This window comes from Propithecus coquereli, unplaced genomic scaffold (genome assembly GCF_000956105.1).
Source record: "Propithecus coquereli isolate 6110/MARCELLA unplaced genomic scaffold, Pcoq_1.0 Scaffold129, whole genome shotgun sequence".
NCBI lineage: Eukaryota > Metazoa > Chordata > Mammalia > Primates > Indriidae > Propithecus > Propithecus coquereli.
In genome coordinates, this window is record NW_012137080.1 from 4,476,970 (window position 1) to 4,500,969 (window position 24,000).

Genomic DNA, 24,000 nt, shown 5'->3' on the forward strand with positions numbered 1-24,000 from the left:
GGAAGAACATTATCATTACTCTTCTTTGTACCAACCTCAACAGAAAACAGATGTTTCTCGAATATCGCTGAGCTCTCTTACAAAACCTAAAATGAGACCAAACTTTTGTAGAAGTAGATGCCTGTCTAAGAAGTAGAGTGAAATGCAGGCCTGTCCCCGGAGCCAGGGCCTTGTCAGCATCTTTGCAGGCTCTGCTTTCTTTGTTGGCATAAGAAATCCAATAAAACGTGTTGGCTGAGCACTCAACACCCCAACACAATCAGATGAGACCTGGCACTTAGTGCGAAGGCTTTATTCCTACTCACAACTCAGATGGGAAGGCAAGTTGATGAGATTTCCACTGTGTCTCTCTGTCTTTGATATATGTTTTCACATCTGTAAACGTAGCAGAGAAAACAAGGTCACATACTGCCAGCAGCATTTATTTTTGCAGTAAGAATAAGAAGAAGAGCTTTGTAGCTTTATTACAGATGAGAGATGGCAATATTTACGAGATGTCAAAAGTTTGCTTACCTATTCTCCGCCGTGGTCTCATGCAATCTAAAGGAAATAGCCCTAAATATATGTGGGAGAGTTATTAATTATTCCATAAACTTGAATGGCTGGACTTCAGCACCTTTGGGGTGAGGCTTGGAGCAGGGTCCCTGGCTGGTGCATGAGCCTGGCACACAGTGAGTCCTCAGCAGTCCTGGCCCTCTGTCCTACAGTCAGGGCTGGGCTGGGAAATGAGTGGATATTACCAAGGTAGATGCTACTCTAGTCTCTGGAACTTTTGCTCTGAATGTGCTGCCAGAGTCTCCATCATCATGTTGCTGCTCAGTCTTTTAGATACATGGAAGCCTGTGCTTTTTCCTGGAACAGGTGACGAAAGAATCTATGGTTAACACACTGTACTGTCCCCCTGGACCCTGGAGTTCTGAATTGGCTAGGATACAGGTTCAGCTGCTCCAACAAATACCCCCGCAAAATGGAAGCTTAGACAAGGTGGAAGCTTATTCTTCTCTCCTGTAGCCGTCCAGGTATGAGAGGGCTGTTGTGGCAACCTCATGGTATTGGGCACCCCGCCTCCTACTAGGGTGTTGCTTTATCCTAAAATAGATGATTGCCTTGGCCTCATAGCTCACAGACTCATTCCTGCCAGGAGGAAGAGAGGGGGAGGGGAAGAGGAAGGGCACGACATGATCCTTCCCTTTGAGGGCGTGACCTAAACTGCATACATCCCTTCTGCGTGCCTCCCCTTAATCAGAACTCAGACAAATGGCCACGCCTAGCTGCAGTTTAGTCTTTATTTTGGACATCTTTGTTCCCAGCTAAAAGTCATGGGTTCTATTATTGTAGAGGAGAGAACTGATTTGGGGGAACAGTTGGAAGCCTGCCCAGGCCGTAGCTCTTTAAGGTCAAAATTCTGCCTCCAGTTTATCCTTGTTGCCATCACGTAGCGTGGTGCCCACCCAAGGCAGGTCTCACTGAACATGGATTGACGCAGGAGAGGACACAGAGGACAGCGCACGGGGACCGTTGTGCAGCCTCTACTAGCATGGGGGCCACGCAGCGGTCACAGGCAGGCAGTGAGGCCTCTCTCTTTAAAATGGGGCTGATAATCCCTGTGGACTTTGCTTCACAGGGCTGTTGGGAGGACTCTTCTCTTACAGCCGCTACTATTTATTGAATACCTGCTGTGTTCCAAGCACAATACTAAGTTCTTTGTTCACATTCTTTCATGGAAAACTCCCAATATCCCTGTGAGGTGGTGTCGTAGTCTGTTCAGGCTGCTATAACACCACACCAGAGGCTGGGTGGCTTCTAAAACAGCAGAAATGTATTTCTCACAGTGCTGGAGGCTGGGAAGTCCAAGGTCAAGGTCGCAGCAGATTTGGTGTCTGGTGAGGGTCTGCTTTCCGGTTCATAGCTGGTGCCTTCTCACCGTGTCCTCACGTGGAGGCTGGGGTGAGGGAGCTCTCTGGGGGTTCTTTTATAAGGGCACTAACTAATCTCAAGCATGAGGGCTGTCCCTTCACGACCCAATCACCTCTCAAAGGTCGCACCTCCAAATACCACCATATTGGGTTTAGGATTAACATGGATTTGGGGAGGTCGGGGGGACACAAATGTTCAGACCACAGCAGGTTGGTATTGTTATCGACATCTTATAGCTGAGTAAATTGAGGCCGGGGGAGGTTAGTAAGACGTCAAGTGCTGTTCATTTATTTATGCATTGGACAGCCATTGAGGGTCTGCTGTGTGCCAGACAGTGCTGGGGATGCGGCAGTGACAAGTATGGTGGGTGCTTCCAGGGGAGAACATGGAATGCATACGCACACGTAATGGGGAGCTGCTCTGGTCAGGGGGTCACAGAGGACATGTGGGCATATTTTGAAGGATGAGCAGGAGTTAGCCAAGGAGCAGGATGGAGTGTCCGAGGCAGTGCTGGGAAAGCCCTGATAGGGGAGCCAAACCCAGAGGGACTCTAAGAATCCCAGTGTGACTAGAGGGCAGAGAGGGAGGGAGAGAGGCAGGCAGGGGCCAGTGGAAGCCTCCAGTGGGGTGGCCCTGGGCTTGCAGCCAGCTCGTCTGGCCCCGAAACTCATGTTGAAAGAGTGGATGATCAAGTTCTTGGCAAACATGCCAGGGGCAGGACTGGGGAGGAGCACATTGAGGCATATTCTCTTTTTGTCTTAGTCGTGTCTCTAAGAACCTACGAGGGGACCTGGATTTAACATATCTGGTATATAAGACGAATCCAGGTGGTCTGAGAACTGTCTGAGTCCTTGTCATTGTCCTCCTGAACTATCCAGTTCAGTGGGCGTGCAAACGTTCTGCTTAGGGCTTGCCTGAAAAGATTAATCCAGCCCCCTTTATATGTCTCATAAGCAGAATCTTCTAGGGCCAGGAGAAAGAATGCCCCTTCCTCAGAGCCTCCCTCAGCTATCAGCAGTTGCATTTCACCATCCTGATGGAGTGAGTGAAAAGCCCCCCTTGTGCGCAAATGGGTTGAGGACAAAGGACTTTCTGATGTCCTAGGGAGGAGGAATAAAAGCACTGGGGTGGGTGGAGAGGGGGAAGCCCTCACTGCACTCTGTGTTTCTAACGCTTCTTTCAGCCCCCCAGAGAAGCCCTCAACAGAACAGTGGATCTAGATCTTTAAACAGCTACTCAACAAGTTAGTGTTGGCCTGTCTCAGTGTACAGAGTATGAAAAGTGCTTAGGTGAGTTTGCAGCTGAATGAGGAAACCATGCATGTTCCTCAGACAATTGCAAAATGTAAACCAGCAACACTCATCTCTACAGGTGAGCGAAGGAGCAAATAATTCAAAATATAGGGTGATTCAGAAGCTTCTGAATGACTTTCAGTTTTGCTAAAGAGCCTGATCCTTGTGCCCCAGGGCCTTTGTACATGCTGTTCCTGCTGCCTGGAATCATCTCCATGCTTCAGCTTTAGGCTGGTTAACTTGAACTCATCCTTCAGGTCTCAGCTCAGACATCAAATCTTGGAAGACTTCCTTATCCCTTGAGCTTAAGTGGGTACCCCTCCTGTATTCTCCTCTATTATAGCCCTGAAAATATTGTAATCTCCTACGTTTCCATCTCTCACTGTGTCAGTTGTTCCATTGTTATATCTCAGCTCCTAGACAAGTGCCTGGCGAAAGTTGCATGAATGACTGAATGAGTTCTTTATAATTGGTTGGGTCTAGAAATAATGATCTCAGCGGCAGATAGTGATTTTAACTTCAGAATTACGTTTTGCTAAGGTTACCACTATGAGTAGTCCTTAAAGAGGCACATCATAAAGAATAGTTAAGAGAAGCAGCCAGAAATTTCATTTTTGCTCTGATGCCCCTGGCCTGCCAGACTCACTCAGAACCTGTCTTTGAGTAAACAGGACCTTCTCTGGAGGGTTCCAGACTCAGTTGTAGGGTGCAGATCAGAATTGCTTCCTGCAGTTCTTTAACATTCAGGAAGGCCGTTTGATCCTTCCAAGGCCCCAGTTCTAGCACCTCCTGAATTCCCCTGGTCGCCCTGTCGGCTCCACCCCATTCCTACCCACCTCCCTTCAGCCTCCTCCAGTGGCCGTTCCAGCCTTTGCCCTCCATTACACAAAACTGCCTGCAGGGGCTTGGTTTTCTCCCATACTGTGCCCCTTGCAGAGATGGCTTCTCCCTGTCACACGGCAGCCCTACGTCCCACCTCCCACCTGTTTTGTGAATGTTCTTCAGTCCCACGTTTGTCCCCCGTAGGGCTGTTTCTGTCCACTGCAGAAGTGAAAGTTCAGTGAAGACAGTTGAGAGGGGGAGGAGGAGGAGGAGGATTAATTACTACCGGGATGTTTGCCTGGAGTTTTAATTAGACTCTTTCCTTACTTCCCCCCACCCCACCCCCCTTTTTTTCCCCTAGCTCAGAACGTCTACTTAGAATGTCAGTATTTTAGAGGCTTGGAACATTAGGTTTTAACATTCTGCACCCAGAGCCTCAGTGTAATAAATAAATCAATACACTGATTGCCTCCAGTAGTTTGATAGCCGAGCGCATTGGGGTACCTTTTGTTCTTGAGTGAATGATCATTTCGCACACTCGCAAACGAGAGGCGAATGTGGGTGTACCTACCACTTGTCCGGGTTTCTGATTTGCAACCCTGACCTGGGAAGTCATTATTTCCATTGATGTGTGTAGCTTACGAGCAGCCTGCCAAATGCTCTGTATCCTTCCCTTTGACGGTTTTCCCAAGTTATGTGTGTCATAAAAACATTTCTCATTCGCCCGAATAGTCCTGGGTTTGTTTTGAATCTGACAGGTCCTCTGACACCACATTCTTAAATCTCACTAACAGATAATTTATACCAAAAATGCTTCCTTGGCAGGAAGTAAAATTGTCTGATTTTTAATTTGGGTTGAAAATCAAACTCAAGTTATGACAACACTGAGACTCCTAGGCCCCACAGTTTAATCATGATTATCTTACCGTGAAATACTTTTCGGAGTAGAAACTACCCTCCATTTATTGTTTCTGTCAAAACCTTTGATTCGAAAACTTTTTACAATGGGAAGGTTGTCATTTCTAAAGATATACTTATTTATTTCATGATGTGTCCCAACCATAATATGGTTGCCCTTTGTTTTGTGCAGTAGGTATGCCCCTGCAGAGTTGTTTATAAACTGAATTTTTTTTGATAAATTCATAGTTCAATGCACATGAGGTGCTATTATTTTACTTAGTGAGTTCTTTTTTTTTTTTTTTTTAAGGTTTTTTTTTTTTTTTTTTGAGACAGAGTCTCACTCTGTTGCCCAGGCTAGAGGGCCGTGGCGTCATCCTAGCTCACAGCAACCTCAAACTCCTGGGCTCAAGCGATCCTCCTGCCTCAGCCTCCCGAGTAGCTGGGACTACAGGCATGCGCCACCATGCCCGGCTAATTTTTTTCTATATATTTTTAGTTATCCAATTAATTTCTTTCTAATTTTAGTAGAGACGGGGTCTCGCTCTTGCTCAGGCTGGTCTCGAACTCCTGAGCTCAAACAATCCGCCCGCCTCGGCCTCCCGGAGAGCTAGGATTACAGGCGTGAGCCACCACGCCCGGCCAGTGAGTTCTTTTATAATTAAAAAACTACTCCCACATTTATTTGAGAAGTATAATGCTCATATGTTGGGTCTTGTTTAAATGGGGTAATCTTAATAAGAATCAGGCAAGATTACCAATTCTTTCTACTCCCAATAGTTCTAGTATATACCATGTTTCAACCCAGTAGGAGACTGCAGGCTTTGTAAGTTCTACATTTTCTCACTGGTATTCAAAATGTTTACCCAGGAACATCTGCCCTGTTAGAGCCCCTCCTTCCTCTTTCTTGTGTCATCCTTTCAGGGAAGGAAGTAGGGATGCCAGCTCAGAGCTGGGATGATTTGTGATGTTCTGCTGTAATATTAGGTAACCTATCAGGTAATTTCTCTTGAGCATCTCAACCTAGAGCGCCATGCTTCTGTGCATTCTGCTTATCTATTGTGTAGCAAACCACCCCTAAATTTAGTGGCTTAAAAAATTTATTTTTGTCTCTGACCATTCTGTGGGTTGTTTAGCTCATCTGATTGGTTTCTCACTTGTGCTTCCCACACGTGATTGCTGTCAGAAGTTGGCCGGGGCTGCTGTCATCGGAAGGCTGGGCTGGGCCAGACGACCAAGGGGCTCCCTGGCGTGACTGGCAGTTGAGAGTGTCAGCTGAGAGCTCAGCTGGGATGTGGACCAGAGCGTTTACATGTGACCCCTTATGTGGCTGCACTTTTCACATGTTGGTTGGGTCCCAGAGGGAAAGTCCCAGGAATGAGTGTTCTAAGAGACCGAGGCAGAAGCTGCAAGGCTTCTTATGACCTCGCCTCAAAATTCCAGAACATCACTTCTGCCATATTCTGTTGGTCAAAGCCAATGACTACGGCCAGCCCAGATTCGAGGGGAAGGGAATTGGGCTTCACCTCTTGATGTGAGTTGCAGCACATATTATAGTAGGGAAAAGAATGGATGGGGCCTATTTTTTAACTGTCTGCCATAGTGTTTCAGAGGAAGAGCATTCTCTAGCAGAATGAGGTGCCGTAAATATGAAGGGCACATGAGTTATTGTGGGAAGCGTAGGGAAGTTATAGAACGCTTAGTATGTAACTTGGCCAGCCTTATTGGTTAGAACTCAGTACTGGAGCTCACAATGAACAAGCCAATTTCCATGGAAGCCAGTTAGCGTCCCTCCAAGAGAAATGTTCCCCGCTACTCACCCCAGCCCTAAATTAGCCCACCCATATTACAGATGTTTGAAAAAAATAACCTGGTAAGGGAATCTAAATAGCACGGATTTAAAGAGATATTTACCTAGAAGCTACCGCAAGCGTGTATCCTACTCACATCGAGTCAGCAAAACCATCTTCATAAATTAGAACAAACACATAGAGAACTGTGAATTAATGCATCCAGTACATTTGTCTTTCAGCTTACATTTTGGAGGTGCTTAGAGAAGGCTGCGCCCGTGGAGTATCTTAGATTTTTAAAGTAAATACTTTTTGATGTTTAAGAAAAAGTAAAGTTCTGTCCATGTGCTTGAAAGTGTAATTGCCTCCTTAGCCTTAATTAAGAAAACAGCTGCCCCGTTAATCATACTGAGCTACAGGCACCTGGATTCCAGCTGTGGAGCTTGGCTGATCTGGATGCACAGTCTCACAATTCCCTTGAATACATTACTTTTTGCCCTTTGTAGCATTTTTTTTCCTTCCCCCGGCATACTCCTCTTTGGCTCCCTGGGGATTCAAATTTGTGTTTATCTGTGCTGAAAATTTACAGGCAAGATAAACAACATTTTAAGCTATTTATAACCAGAGGCTGTGCCAGGAATGATTAGGTTTTGCATTAGACATATGTTAAAATGTTGCTCGCTGGGAAAGGTAGGAAGACTATCCCTAGGTGTGGAAAGCAGATGTTTAGAGATTGATAGAAGTTTGACCCAGAATATGGCCATGTGAGGTTAGTACTTGCTTAGTTTGGGCTTCTATGACAAAATGCCATAGACTGAGTAGCTGATAAACAACAGAAATTTCTCACACTTCTGGAACCTGGAAATCCGAGATCACGTGCCAGCATGGTTAGGTTCTGGAGAGGGTCGTCTTCCGGGATGCAGACTGCCCACTTCTCATTGTATCCTCACGTGGTGGAAAGAGCACAAGAGAGCTCTTGGGGTTCCCTTTTATAAGGGCATTAATTCCATTTGTGAAAACTCCACTCTCATGACTTAATTACTTCCCAAGAGCTCCACTTTCTGATATCATTGCATTGAAGGGTAGGATTTCAACATCTGCATTTGGCGGGGGACACATTCAGTCCATAACATTAATCTGTTGATTCATTAAATATATTCTTGTGGAATGGTAGGAGATGCCATTTATATAAGGCCCATATTTTTATACTCCCAGGAGGGTATTTGGCAAGGGTAAGGGACATACTCTGGAAGGAGGTATGGGAGAGAGGATGAGGAAGGAGGCACCATACAAAAATAGACCTTAAGGCAGTGGACAGAATGTGGGAGCGATAGAACCCCACCCTTACCTGACTTCTTCCATGTAAATCATCCCAGAGAGAGGAGACCTCTCCTGCTCTTCAGTTCCCCAATGAAGAGGCCACACCCTCCCCACGAGCAGCCTAAACACTCACCTCTCCGTGAGTCACAGCAGTGTAGACCCACAGTCCACCTTCCTTCCTCACTTCCCTTCTGCCTGCAAATACTGATTGAACTCCTACCATGTGGCAGGTACCGTGTTACATGGAGGAATAAGACACATGAACTCTCAAGTTGGGAGACATATAATAAACCAGAAAACAAACACCATAATTACAGACTATGATTAGTGTTATAGAAAAGGGGGGTGTCATAAAGAATAATGAGGGATGTCTTATTTTGGACAGATGATCAGTGTAACCTTTCAAGGAGGTAACATTAATGATCTTAAAGCTATTGATCAAACTTTGACATATGTTATGTAATATTTTAAAGTTTCTTAAATAGCATGTTGTTAAGGTTCAAGTTAAAATCGTTTTTGCCTTTTCTGAGCCTGAGCAGCAGAACGCGAAGTGGATGGCAGTTCTGGGGAGCAGAGGGAAGCCGGCTGGGTGGCCAGACCCCTCCTTGCCCGCACTTTCCTCATGACAACCTTCTCTCCTTAGGGAAAGGAGACGTGTTTGGAGATGTGTTCTGGAAGGAAGCCACCCTTGCCCAGTCCTGTGCCAACGTCAGGGCCTTGACTTACTGTGACCTGCATGTGATCAAACGGGATGCGCTGCAGAAAGTGCTGGAATTCTACACGGCCTTCTCCCACTCCTTCTCCCGGAACCTGATTCTCACCTACAACTTGAGGAAAAGGGTGAGCTGACCATTTCAGTTTTTTTCTACAAAGAATAGTCCCTGCGCGCTTTGGACAGTCACTGTGATTACTTAAGTCCTTTCACTGTGTATTTAAGTGGAGTAATTGGTTCTAAAGAGGTTCAGTTCATTGCTTTGCAGAGCTTTTGCTATAAAATGGAGGAAAGAGAGAATGTTGCTAGATTAGAAGATGGATCAATTTTGGTGCAGAAGGGATTTGTTCATGTGTGTCTGTGGGCTTTTTTCGTCAGCAATATCTAGACCTCCCAGCATTGTAAAAAGATGAGTAAAACATGAGGTTGCTAGTCAATAAATGGCTGCATGGGGCCACCTAATTAATGTCAACTGAATTCTCCCTGGTGACCGGGACCTGCTGAGTGGTGTGAGGCCAGTAGCCAGCCAGCTGGTAATGATAATTTTTAAAAAGATGTGAAAATGACTTAGTTGCATCCAGAAAATAAGAAAGAAATGGAATTTGATTGTCTAGAGAATATTTTGTGTATAACTGCTAACTAAACTGGTTGAGAAACGATTAGTAGTTTAAGAACCAGACAGTTTCTCATCTGAAGTTGTGTCTTTCATCCTCCAATCAGAATTGCTCCATCTGTCGCTGTGGGAATTGAAATATTTGTGTTGTACTCTTTGGGTTTTCGTGACTGATTTTCTTGCATTTCATATATCGCTTTTGGTTAAAACATTAACAAGGTAGCTCTGCACCTAGAGAAGTCTTCTAGAAAAGTTGTCATAGGAATCTTTCCCAAAATGACCTTATAATCTTTCCCTCAAATCTGTTCCTCATCTCATGGTTCCCATGTCTGTTTACAGTGTCGAATTTGTCTTGAGGTTCCAGATTTGAAACCTGGGCATCATCATTGATGTTGCTTCTCCCTCGCCCATGCTTTGAGTTACTCATAAGGTCCTGTTGGTTCCACCGTAGCTCTCAAATCTGAGCCCATACTTTGCTTCCCTCACAGGGCCCTCACAGAACTCTCAGGACGCAAAACCCCTCCTTACAGACCCTCCCCATGCCCTGGCTGGATCATGCAGTGGGCTCCAAACTCAGCTTCCAGCCTCATGTTTGCCCCCGTGCGATGCTCCCTTCTTGTGGCCACTCACCCAACCTTCTTAAAAAGTAATCTGATCATGTCTTTCCCCCACCTGACTACAGGATAAGGTCTGTACGCTTCAGCATGGCTTATGTGGTTGTCCACGTCTGGCTCACACTTAACCCCTGATCCCCGACCTCAACCACTCCTCCCCAGGCCCATCCCTGCCACCATGAAGATTCCACACAGTTCTTCAAGCATACGATAGCCATTCGGAGCACTGTGTCTCTGCTTGCTGCTTCCTCAGCCTGGAATTCTTTTCTCTCCTTCTGTGTGTGACAAACCCCTGTGAACCTTTAAGACTGCTGAAATGTTTACTTATTTGTTCATTCATCAAACCCAGTGCTGTGCCAGCTGAACTAAGCTTGACATATAAAACCAAATTATACTCAATTCTCTATCTCCAGAAACCTGAAGTCTAATGGAGAAGATCAACACGGGAAGGACAATTGCAGCAAACAATGTTGAATACAATGATCGTGATTTTGTACAAAGTGCCGTGGGGGCAGAGAGGAAGAGGGCAGCTTGGGGGAGCTGGGATGAAGTGTCAGGGAACGGTGCCTGGGCTGAGTCCAAGGATGAGTTTGCAGAACAGAAGGGCCAGGTGTTCCACTCGGAGGGCAGTTTGAGCAAAGTCTGAAGAAAGGAAACAACCTTTTGTCTTCTAAGTCCTTTGTACAAGGTTCCAAACGCCTGTCATTGGGTTACCCCTACAATATTCCTCCAGCTAGTTTAAGATCCTTGAATTGCACTTGAGTTTCGAGTCCCCGCTCAGAGACCTGTGAGGGCAGGGGCTTGATGCCTTAGTATCCTCAGTGCATAACTGAGCGCAGGGCACCTAGAACTGACAACGTTTGAGGACGGTAAAGAGAAAGAGATGGCACCTATGGGTCTCAGTTTCCACATCATAAAATGCGAAGCTGTGGCTAGATGCTTTTCGTGATTCTGTGCTTTGAAACCTGGGCATTTAAATTCCAGTGGGGGGTGGGCAGTGGTAGCGAAGGGTGCATCCATAGTTGTTCCTGGTTGATCTAATGGCTGGGAACATAGAGTGCTTGCTGGTGATACTTTTAGCCAAGTGGATTCTCTTACAGTCTATTTTTGATTTATTCCTTCTTTCTATAAAAGCAAGTTGATTATAATCAGCTTTCAGTGTTGTCGGTAATGTAGGTTGAAAAAAATAGGCAGTTTGGGTTACTTGGAGGAGTAATCATATTGGAATCAGTGTGGATCAAGTAAATCTGTCTTTAAAAAAAACAAGAATGACGACAAAAACAACAGCTCAGCGGTCAGATTGTTTTGATAAGTACAGAGTGACTGACAGCTCTGCAGAAGAGAAGACTTGGGGGCCACCTTTTAGAAGGACTTTGTACAGCCACAAGGTGCAGGGGAAGAACCAAAGTTGCAGCCAGAGTTTAGCCAGCATAAGAAAGTCCTTTGGAAAGATCAGAGCTCCCCAAAGAATGAAACAGGCTGCTTTAAGGGTGTCAGGTTTTGTTGTTCTGAGGGTATTTAGGCAACTCCTAGGTACCCATGTTCAGAAACATTGTGGAAAGGACTTAGGCATCTGATGGAGAGTCAAACTAGTCAGCTTTCAAATTTCCTTCCAACCCGAAGTGCCTATGTATGAGACTGGTGTGTATTCAAAGGAGTTTTAGTGAGAGCCTTTATGTAAAGAGGTGGCCATTCTTTTTTCGGGAAAAAAGCGGCTTGTCCTTTTGGTATTGCCATTGTAGTCTGTCATTGTGTCCTTCTGAGAATTAATTCATAGTTGCATAGGGCATAGAAGATGAGAACATTACATGCATGAATTATTCTTGTAGCTATTTTTTTTCCTTGGCAAAGTGAAGTGTATTCTTGTGGCTGTTTCTATCTTGGCAAAATCAAGTGTGTTATTTGCTAAGATCCTGAGACTCCTGTGCCTTCGACATCTGTTTAAGGAGTTGTTTGATCTTGCAGATCTCCTCCAGTGTGCACAAAGACTGAAGTGGAAGGCACCTCAGTGGCCATTCCATCTCTTCCCCATTTCCCACCACCCTCATTTTACAAGTATGACATTTTATACAAAGGTCACAGAGCTGGGTTGGTAATGAAAGAACTGGAGCCAGAAATGACTCCTCATCCAGGAGGCTTCCTGCTCCTCACAGCTTCCTGGCCTGCTCTGGCCTCTGTATTCTAAGCCTTATCCCTTTACCCCTAAACCCAGATGTATGAGCACCACCTCTCTCTCAGCTCTACTCTTGGGACCCAACTCAGGAAGGGACCTGCCACCTTCCTCCGTTTCCCTCCAAAGCCACAAGGCAAGGCAAGGATGCGGGAGGCAGAACCTGGAGGCCATTCTAGTATTTTGACCTTTAGTCTTTCTTTCTTGTGGGCTCTGAGCCAGACTTCTACTGCTTAGTGCTTCTGTTGGTCTGTACAAGCTATAAAAGCTTCCTCATCTGTACAATGGGGATGCTGAAAATTTCTACCTTGTAGGATAGTTGCAAAGATTAAATAATATTTGCAAAGCTCTTATACACAAAGCCTAGCACATAGTAAGTCCTCAATTAAGTTACAGTTTATTTTTATTTTGGATTTGTCCACTTGAGTGATATCCTACCCTTTATTACCTTGTGCTTTTTGAAAAATAAAAAGAAGGCAATTCCTCTGCCTTTGCTTGTACAGGGTTTTTGCTCTACAGAATGTTCTGTGGGGTGGGTGCCATCCCAGGGTTCTCTGTACCTTCTGCAGCAAAGGAGGGGCATGCCACTCTGGGAAATGGAACCCGTTGCCGGCCTCTCCGTCCCCCTCTCTTGTCAGTGGAGAAGTCAGCACTCACCCACTGTTTTGGCCAGATCCATTCTTGGAGGGAAAAATGAGGCTATTTTGAGATCTTAGGCCAGTCACCAGGGAGTCAAGAGGAAAACACAGTCATGCAAAGAAGGGGCAGTGGGGCCTTCCTCATCCCAAACCCCAGCTCTCCAAGGTGCCAGCTCTATGGGCATTTTCCTCCAGGCCCAGAGTCCTCTTCTGTCTGTAATCAGAGCTTTGCATATTATTAGTGGTAAAATTATTACCAACTTCAGATATTGCGCAAGCTACCATATAATGTCACTATGTTTTATGTCAGCTTACTAAATATTCAGAACGGCCTCATGACATTGCCATGTCATCCCCATTTCTCCAGGGAATAAACTAGAAGACAGTGGGGAAGAGAATCCCTTTTCTGAGGTTACTCATTTAGCAAGTGGCATTTTCTGACCCCGTGTGTGCTCCTCTGGCTGCGCAGTGCCACATCCCATGGTGGGACTTCGTGAAGTGTGCTCTCAGCTTTGCCCGTGGCGGCCTTCTTTGGCTTCTGCTTTCTTCCAATCTGTTGGCTTTTCAGGGGTGGCACGGGCTGACTCCTAGATACCTCCCTCCAGCACACTTAGAAACACGTACAGTAAAACCACAGGTTGGAGGACATGAGAAGTTTTCCTCTCATAGTAGCAGGCACACCGTAGCTTGCCGAGCGTGCCCAAGAGGCATGGCATACTTCACCTTGGTTAGGCAGCAGGTTAACCCTGCAGGGATATTAGTAACTTACTAGAAAGATCACTGCCTTGAGTCTAAGGACCTAGGTTTGAATGCTGGTTTGACTACTGACTAGCAGGGTGCCCTTGAGCAAGTTTCTTAACTATCCTCAGCCTTAGTTGCCTTATCTGTAGAAAGGGGCTAATAAAGTCCTTTGTAATTAGGTTTATTGAGAAGCTCACATGCATTAAAACAAACAAAAGTGAAAAATGACATAGTACCTATAGGAACCACTGAGCACGTGTTTGGCCCTTTCTCCTCCCCACTGCCCACCCCCTACTTCACCTCCAGTCTTGGAGTCCCTGAGTTCATGCATGGTTCCCCTGGGTTTATAGCCAGACCCATTCGTTTAACCAGCGTTTCGCTTGGGCTCTACTTTCCTTTCAAGTGAGATGAGCTTTCACTTTCCAGGTCCTGAGGAGTTGGGCTCTCCTGCTGATCATTAGGACAGCAGAAGAAATGTACCACAATTAAGTGATGTACAGCAGATAAGCAATTAGGTAATTAACAGTCGGTGCATGGGATAATTGGCATGTAGGTAATTGGTAGGGTGGTTCTTATGCTGTGTAGGGCTTTATTTTTAAAGCCAATATTTTGTACTGAGTATGTTTTGTACAGTGTTTGCTCATATTAATTTGTTCCAGGATGGTTTTTTGTTTTTGTTTTTTTTAATTTGATTAAGGCCCCAATCTAGTGGGTTTGGGAGGGAGCTAGAACTATAGTTACTGATGCTTTCAAAGCAGGGCCCTCCTAATGCCTGTTTTCTAGAACTGAGGTTTCCATAGTGAACTGTCTTGAATACCATATTTACATTTCTAGCCTACTTTAACCAAAGAGCGTTTTATTCTGGAGAAGAGAAATTAAAGCATCGGAGCCTTGGAGGAAGCTCTGCTCCCAGGTGGAATTGGAAAGCCTTTCAGTTTTCTCCCTGAACAAATTCTTGTGCAAGGTTGGTAAGAAGGAAAGACCATAAAGCTAGGTACTCAGAAATGTCATCCACTACCCCATTGAATCATCATAGCCTGAGTTTTTAAAATCATCTCTGCATAGCCCATATTTTCCTTGTCACCCCTCCATAGTGTGGGCTTCTGTGAAATTAAAATCATCTGTTAGTCTGTCAAGCCAAAAAGATAATAAAATCATGGTGTTGGAATTAGGGGCAGGGGAAGGAGAGAGATGATGTGAGTGACATGACCATGATTCTTTCAGAACGACAAAATACAAATAAAACTCCAGTTCTTTTTTCCTCAAGAGGATCAGCAAGAAATGTTAGGGACCTGTGTGGTCTGCCGTGGATCCTCAGAGGTCCCCAGTACCCCCAAGAAACATATAGCAGAACCCAAAAGGATCCTGGGGGTAGGAGATAACAAAAGTACTCCATGCTTCGTCATGTATGAATCAGCTTACACCGTAGTTGGTCAGGCTGAATCAGGCCGTTTCTAGGGAAGCGATAAAGTTCTGGAATAAACATAGGCTGTAAAGCTAGATCTTCATTCACATGTAGGCTCTGCCACTTGCTAGCTGGCATGGGGCGGGGGGTGGGCATTGGACAAGTAGAATTATTCCTCTTCTGTGGATTCATACTGCCGACCCCAAAGGGTCGCTGTGGAGAGGATGGTAAAGTGCCGGGCATGTTGTTGTACACGCAGTAGGTGTATAGCCGTGTTACTTCCCTTTCATTACCCGTAGGAATGGGGGCAGCAGAGCAAAGAAGGAAGATAATAATTTGGCTCACAGAATAATCACATGGAGGTAGTAGAGAGAGGTGGTTAAAGGTGTGAACTCTAGTCAGAGTACTTGAGTTCAAATCCCGGCTCTGCTTAGTGACCTTGGGCCACTTACCTAACCTCTCTGGGCCTCAATCAATTCATTTATTAAATAGGGGCAATAACAGCACCTTAGCATACTTTGACACAGCAAGTTCTCAATGTATGTGTTGCTATCATTATTTTTGTTGATGATGATGATCATCAAATGTATTACTTAGCTTTTATGGGACTTAGAGATCCTGTAAGGTGCTAAAAGTTTTTAAAGGGGGAGTGAGGGGCTGAATTTTAACACCTAGAAATCCGAGTCTCTGTGCCTGGGTCCCTCAAGTGGCACCAGAGAACCAGGTGGTTGATCAGCAAGGGTTGGTGCAGAATGGCACTGTTGGACTCGTCATGAATCTGGTTCCTGCTGTGACAGAATGGATGGAAAAAATGGTAGGGTCAAATGTGGAAGAGGGGCAGGGAGAGGGAAGTTTACCTTAACTCTCATCAACTTACTTGATGTACTATTATATATTGTGTTTACTATGAACTGGAAACGATCTGGTCTAGTTTAGAAGAGTATAAGGCCTGTGTAGTCTTTCGGAGGAGAGTGGCACCATTAATAATAATATCTTGGGTGTATGCGGTTGAGTCATAACAAATAGGATAGTGCCAATGTGTCCCAGATCGTGGGTTCAAGCCTCATGTGAGCAAATTAGCTACTGGGCATCGCAGATGTTTGACCCAACGCTTCTCATTTATTCGGTCCCTGAAGTTTTTTAAATTATATCTGTGAGTACCTATTATCTATTATAAAATACCTATTACTATCCATTACAGCTTGTGTTTTACAGAACATCTTTAGGAATCAGGGACTAGATGCTCTTCAACATCTCTCCCTGCTCAAATGGTCACTGACCTATAGAGTGAACAAGCCTTCTCTGTAAAACATCAAGAAGCCTAAAGATACCCCAGCGGTGGGGATCTCTGGGATCTCTGTCACTTGGCCCTCAGTAAAGTCCCAAACAGAGATCCATGGCAGACTCACCCTGCTTTCTGAACATCTTCCTGAACTCAGCTCTCCTCCTCCCCGTTATAAGTGGTCCACTCATATCCTGGTTAGTGGCTGGCCTTATGTTTTCGAAGAGTATTTTGTCTGCATTTTGGCAGCACGTGCCCTAATATTAGAAGGCTGTTGAAGGATGTTTTGTAACTGGCTTCAAAGTTCCTCCTTGCAAGTTATAGTCTTCTTTTATTGGCCCACTCAAATTCGATGTTTCTAACTCATCTGCTATGGTTTTTTTTATTTGTTTTGAGACAGAGTCTCACTTCATTGTCCAGGCTAGAGTGCAGTGGCGTCATCACAGCTCACTGCAACCTCAAGCTCCTGGGCACAAGTGATCCTCCCACCTCACCCTTTGGAGTAACTGGGACTATGGGTGTGCGCTACCACACCCTGCTAATTTTTTCTATTTTTTGTACAGAGGGGGTCTTGCCATATTGCTCAGGCTCATCTTGAACTCCTGACCTCAAATGATCCTCCCACCTTGGCCTCCCAAAGTGCTAGGATTACAGGCATGAGCCCCTGTGCCCAGCCTCATCTGCCATGTTTTTGTGCTTCCTTGTTCCTATTTAAGTGCCCTTTCCACTCTTAAAAATTTGCTCTGTGGTTTTAAGTATGTCCTTATAAATTTCGCCAGTCAGTCATAGAGGTTTTTATTCTAGACTCTGCTTTTGGTAAGGGGAGAGTCAGGATTTGAACCCAGGCTGCCTCTCTTAACTCTCATAATGACAACTACCTTCTAAGATGGGAGGTTAATAGAAGTGAACGTTAGTTCATCCCCTCCAAGGGGACTTTGAATACCTGCATCACGAGCTCACATACAGACTCTGTCCAGACCAGATGTCCACGCAGACCACATCTGGTATAATATGTGTCACGGGCCCACGCTATTTTGGTGCTTTTCCCTGAAAACTTTGTTGATGACAATTTACTCCTTACTAGTGTCACTTCATGGTCTTGCCCTGCCTGTGCTTTAGACTTCCAGAGTGAAGTTTTGAATCTATACAGGGACCGTGACTCCATATATCTTCTCTTTAGTCTAGGCGAACCCCTTGTCTATTAATCTGATAAGCACCAATCATCTCTTTGTAGCTTTCATTATACTTCCAATTAACTTTTTATCGGGTGTTTTTCCTACTATCTAGAAGCTCCAGAAGTGCTGGGCCATGTCTGCCTGATTCACTTCTCTGTCCTGATCAGCTCTCTTACAGCTTGGTACAAAATAAGCATTCAATAATTGAATGAATGAATGAATGAACCAACCAACCAACAAAAAATATACAAATCTACCAACCAAATTGGGCATGTCGCCTCCCTTTTGTTATTGCTATAGATTTTTAAAGCCTTGACTAAAAGCTGATATCCTTAGAGACACCTTTCTTTCTTTCTCCCTCGGAAGCTTTGCCTACATATCTCATGGTATCTCTTTCCCCTTTTCTTTCCCCCAGACCCTGGGTTTAGAGTTTTCTTAGTCTCTGTAGGTACCACTGATGCCAGCATAAAATAATAAACACCCGCATTTATCAAGTGTCTCCTCTGCCAAGTAAGTGCTAAAGCCTTTATATGTATTATTGTCTCATTTAGGTGCTGAGGAAACTGAGGCCTAGAGAGGTTAAATAATTTGCCTCTCATCCAGTAAGCCAACTGGAGTTAGAATTTGAGTCCAAGTCTGGCAGTCACCAAGACCATACCATAGCTTTTGTGCTGTACCTCTTCCAAATGGTGACCCCATTTCCCTGATCTTAGGAGAGCATCCCTGGCTCAGTACCCCTGGAGGAGGCTGTCAGCCCAGTGATGGCTTGCAGGCTGCAGCCGCCCTATTTCCAGTGGCAGCGGGCCCTTGGCCACCGCCTAAGGACATCTGGGCCCTATGGAGGCACTGCAGGGCTTGATGGTCGGTGGCATTTGATCATTTGCTGTTTGTTAAGAGATGGAGGAAGGGGATGTGGATGAGTTCAGATAATCCAGTGATGGAGCAGAATGAGGCTGAGTGATCCTCCTGACAAGTAGCTATTTGGTACGTGGCTTAGCTCTGGTGCCATAGAGGTAGCGTAAAAGCCTTGTGATGTCCTGTGGCAGGAGTATTCAGAGCTGCAGTTTGCTTCTGTCCATCATGAGAGGCCAGACAAGTGACCTTCAGCTCTCAGTTGGTGGCCAGCTTGGCTGGAGATTTGTAGCTGGGCAGCCTCCCTGAGAGTCAGACAGTGGCTCAGAATGTGGCCAGGGCTAGGAAGAGGCCTTAAAGTAAGAGTGGAAATATGATAACTGTGAGTCCAAGGCCTTTTCTGGCCCGAAGAACAGTTAGAAAGTCTTTGAGGAAGTGATTTTTGAGCTAGGTCTTGAAGGAGGGGTAGGAATTTACCTGACTGGGAGAGAAAGCCAGTCCCTTCTGTGTACTCCCGTGCCTCATGGAGGGCACCTCGTAGTAAACAGGGCACAGAGATGATTGATTGAAACGCCATCGGCCATCAAGCCTTGTGCCTCCGCAAGGCCCAGATGCCCTTAGGTGGTGGCCAAGGCTGCTTTAGTGGAATTACGCTGGCCATGGGGAGTGCAGGCTGGAGCCTCTAAAGCCATCATTGGGCTGACAGCTTCCTGCAGGGATGCCAAGAGCCTGTCAGCCAGAGCTGTTCTCCTAGATCAGTGAAACGGAGTCACCAGTTGGAAGATGTGCAGCACAAAAGCACGATGGTTGATTAAATGACCAGTACTTAATCAGGAAGGTGTCTTTGCCTGGATGGGCTGATGTGAGAACCATGAATTTGAGTAGCTAACCCACAAGAACGCAGGAAGAGAGAGCCTGTTAAGAGAAGCCACTAGCCAGTTTCCCCATTCCCCAAACTTGTTTCTAGCTCCTTCTCTACCTGGTTTTATCTAAGAGGAAATTGCTTGAAGATTCCAGAAGGGAATTGTCTCAGACTTTCAGGGTAGGGGCAGCCTTTAGGGTTGGTCTTTTCTGAAGGGGCCTAGAGACCCCAAGGACAAGTGGATCAATATGGACTAGGCAGTGATGTTCCCAGTGAGTGACCAGTGACCAGTGAGTTTGCTGTCTCTTACACCCTGATTCCCACTTTACTTGGCAACATTATAGTGACTCAGCAGCTCCTGAAACCTTTCGCTCCCCAGGCTTTTACGTCCACCTAACTGTCCTGAGCTGCCTACAGTTGCAAGAGCCAGCACATTTTCCACGACAGATTTAATTTTTAAAAAGCCTCTAGCGCTATGATGATGCCACTACACTCCAGGTGACAGAGTGAGACCCTGCCTCAAAAAAAAAAAAAAAAAACAAAAACCTCTTGCTACAGGCAGCATACTGAAGATTGTGCCTTTTCCCTAGGAGATCTATTTGCAGACAGCTCCTGCGTTCTGCTGTATTTCCCAGCACACTTCTTGCTAATGCTTAAACCAGACACAAAAATAACTTCTGGTTGACAGAGGATGAATTTTTAAAGGATACTTGTTCATGTTACAGCATCTAAAACCCTGTACTCCTCAGGCTGGAGCACATACACTTAACGCCCCCTATTGGTGAGAAGTGAGATTGCATCCTAACTCTATTAGACCTTTGTGACCATCTGGATGAACCAAGATGTGAAGCTGGATTCCATAACTGTGAGCAGGGAGAGGGCTTCTCCAGGCAGGGGACAAATCCTAGGACAGATTGCAGGGGGTGAAAGGATAACATATAAAAAGAAGAGAACATCTGTAGAGTTAGGAAATGGAATTCTTAATAGAATATCAAATCCTGGCAAAGAAAATGTACCACTGAGGGCTCCATAACTAGTAACACGCCATGCAGTTCAATGGTGACCTCTCCTTGCCTAAAGTCACTAATTCAAGCACTTTTGCAATAGAAATTTGGCTTAATTTGATTTCATAAAAGCGATGATGAAATTATTATGTAAAGGAAGTGTGGCTAGTGCTGCTTTTCTCTGATATCTTCTCTATTTCGTTTTCATTTGGCTGTGGAGAAGATTCAGAAAAGTTGCTGTGATTAGAAGCTACTTCTCTTTGCCCTAGGAAAGTGAGGGTCTGGGGAAAGAATTGGGCTAAGGGAAACAAAGGGACACTGAGAAATAAAGGCAAAGGATATTCATAATTGGAGAGTTTCAGGAGGATGAATGGATTTTGAAAATAATATTTATTAAAGAGAAGAGCCTGGTGCCTACTCTGCACAGCCAAACTTCTTGCTCAGGGAGGCAGATGCCTTTGCAAACCTCAAACTGTGAGCCGAGCTAGAAGAAAAATGCAGGGAAGGGCTCGCATGCCAAATCCAGTGTTCCCGATCCTCCTGCCTCGTGGCCGGATGAATCTAGCAGCAGAGTAGCTTTGTTTAGCTAGTGTGCTGCGTGTTGAGGCAGCTGGGGAGCTGCCAGGATTTTCATCCTGGGTTTTGTGTTTAAGAGTTTCCTAATTCTTCTCTGACATTTCTCTCAGTTTAGAACCTGAACAGGGGTGCTTTCAGCTCTCAGCTTGTCAACTAGTGCTAGAGTCAGCTCCTAATTTTCTGTGGTCACAAACAACAAAACTCCCTGGAATCTATAAGCAGTCATTTTAAGCAGCACTTACATTTCCACCAGCCCCAGCTAACCAGTTAGGCAGAGCTGCATTCTGTGCCCATGAGCAGGGGTAGACCTCCGCCGACCCCCACCCTCAGCCTCTCTGTGCTTCCTCCTTCCTTTTCTGCCACTTCTGGGGGCTGTTCTGCATGCAAAGGGTCCCAGAGGGGACTAGAGCATAAGCAGCTGCCCATTTGTCACTCTATGGGCTTTGGCTTCTACTGTCTCCTGCAGAGCCAGGCACTGTTTATACACGGACATGCACGCTCCTCTCATACCCATGGCTGGAAGTTTGCTTGCTGCCCCAATGGAATGTTCCATCTGCCAGCAATGTTGCTGCTGCTGTGTGTGTGTGTGTCTGTGTGTGCATGATGTGCCTGTGTTAGCATTTCCTCCTGTCAGTGGCAGGAGAGGTAGCCACAGAGAAGAGGGCTGGATAATCCATATAACCATTACCTGCATCCAGTCACCCCAAGAGTACCATTTCTTTGCCAGGTGGTATTGTTTTGGGGTCAGCTCTGCTTGGCTAAAGAAGTATTTTCTTCTTCCTTTGGGTCAAAAGTAAAGATTGGCCTGACATTCATAAGCTTGAAAACCCTGCAAAGTGTCACGTGGTGGTCAATTGTTATCTGTGCATGTGTGTGCTTTACGGAGGGTAAATGCCCCATTCAGGGCCCCTAGCTTGAGCACAAAATCCTTAAGAATTATAATGGGCTGGCTTAGGGAGGGGAAGAGGCCTGGGAAGAATGGAAAGTGTACATGTAATGCACTCTGGGTGCAGAGTCTTTTAGGCCAGGGACCTCTTAACCTCTTATGGTGTTTATGAAGAATTTGTGCCTACAACACACTTACCCCGCTGTGAGTTCAGTATTTATGATCCTAAGGCTTTAGTTGCAGAGACAGCAGGTGTTTTTCCATTGAAACAGTGGGAAGCCATGCATCCAAAGCCCCGGGCCCTGAGCATAGGAGCAAGAGTCCAGGGCAGACCCTGCTTCCTCCCCTTACCAAAGCCAAGGACAGGCCCATGAAGGAGCCTGGCTTCTGGGCTCCCTTGGGCTGTCAAGGCCATCCAGACTCAAAGTTTCAATTGTATTGACTTAGTTTCCACTTTGTTTGAATGTTTTCTATTATTTGTGTATGTCTTATATTGTCTAGCAATCTCAGATATTCCTTACCAGTCTTGAGCTCCCTGAGGAAAACTTTCATGTTAGAAGGTTCTTGAAAGTGGTACGTACTGTGATACCTCCCCTCACACTCAGATGGGGGATCCCCAAATGCATTGGTTTCCTGTGACTGCTATAACAGATTACTATAAACTTGGTGGCTTAAATCAACAGAAATTTATTCTCTTTCACCTCTGGAGGCCAGAGGTCAGGAATCAAGGTGTCAGTAGGGACATACTTCTCTGAAGGCTGTAGGGGAGAATCCTTCCTTGCCTCTTCCAGCTTCTCATGGCTCCTGGCAGTCCTTGGCTTGTGGCAGCATCACTCCCATCTCTGCCTCTGTGTTCAGATGGACTTTACCCTTGTGACTCTGGGGGTCAAATCTTCCTCTCCTTCCTCTTATAAGGGCACCGGTCACTGGACTGAAGGCCTCCCCTAAATCCAAGATGATTTCATCTTGAGATCCTGGAATTATTACATCTGCAAAGACCTTATTTCCAAATAAGGCCACATTCGAGGTACCAGCATTCAGGGCTTTTGAGGGGAGCACAGTTTAACCCACTACAACACCCTTTGCCTGCTCCCCCTTTCCTCTTTCTGACTCTCTCCCTCCTCTTCTTTTCTCTCTTTCTCCTTTCCCCTCACCCTCCTCCTTGAGTACCCTGAGACCAGCACAGGTATTTTCTTTTCTTGCAAAGAATATTCTTGTGCAAATTGTGTTTCTTCTCCTCAGCGGTTCTTGGGAAAAGATTCAAGTATTTGGTTAATGCTAGTTCTTTTGACTTTCAGAGTAAAATATCATTTTCCTTTGTCTTCTCATGAGCAGTGTTTGCCTAGAACCCAGTGGAACTCTCTGCTTGAAGGAGAGATCACAAAGCACAGGGGGCATTAGGATCTCAGGAAAGAGATTGGTATGAGACAGTAGAGAGAGTGTCCTGCTGCCGGGGGTTGTGAGACAGTGGTAAGTAATACCCAAGGGTTGTGCACTGTCCTCATGTTAGATGGTTAAGAACATCTTTTGTTGACTTTCTAGCTCTGATCTCTGTCATTTTCTTGTTCTAAAACTGCTAATGATTCCTTACAGACTCAGAATAAAATCCAGACCCAAGGATCGCATGTAAACTTGTATTTCCAGTTGCAGTTCAGATTGCATCATCACGCTGTCGCCTGATACCCCAGCCCCACTGGGCTATGACAGTTACAGAACATGCTGGGCACTCACTTCTATGTCCTCTCTCCTGGAATGTCCTTCCCACTACCTCACCTCGTCCTATCAAAACCCGATCCAGCCTTCAAAACCCAGCTGAGATTCTATTTCCTGCTTGCAGCTTCCCCCAGTCTATATCCAGCTAGAATCTGTCTCTTCTCTAATTTGGGTTTCCATGGTATTTTGTTTGTCCTTTAGAGCAGGTATCACTCATGGTTTCGTATATGATTCAGCTCATATCTAATTCCTCTCTGGATTTGGGGGCTTTATTCATATTTTTATTCCTTGCATTTCTTCATACAGTGCCTGGACTTTAGTAGACAGTGATGAAACTGCTAGAATCACAACTAAATTGCCGCTCACTCAGCCTTTGCTAAAGTTCACAGGTGGGGATTCCAGCCCCACATCTTCAGCCAGCCTTTTCTCTCACCTCTTTCCAACAGGTACCTGCAGCCCAGCTAGTGTGCTGTCCAGTGGCCCACACCCACCACACCAGGATGAGCAGCTGTCCCACTTTGCCCGGGACTGTCCTGATTTTAGCACTTAAAGCCCTGCATCCTGGGAAACCTTTCAGTCCCAGGCAAACTGGGATCATTGGTCACCCTACTCCACACTCACCCTGCTCCTGACTTGATGAAAATTTTTGGGAATTGAAATGTACGTCTAGGCTCTAACTTTATCTAATCATTTGTCATATGGCCACTAAAACTGCTTTC

The 24,000-nt window shown here is 45.6% G+C and overlaps 1 protein-coding gene across 2 annotated transcripts in view; it reads left to right on the forward strand.

Annotated features, from left to right (window-relative positions):
• The window catches only part of KCNH1 (potassium channel, voltage gated eag related subfamily H, member 1), a 379,133-nt gene that overhangs the window by 279,076 nt on the left and 76,057 nt on the right, over nt 1-24,000 (forward strand). For both annotated transcript variants that reach the window (XM_012638358.1, XM_012638357.1), the window contains exon 10: nt 8,682-8,878. In XM_012638358.1, coding sequence (XP_012493812.1) covers nt 8,682-8,878 — 197 coding nt within the window. The remainder of the gene's footprint in view (nt 1-8,681; nt 8,879-24,000) is intronic.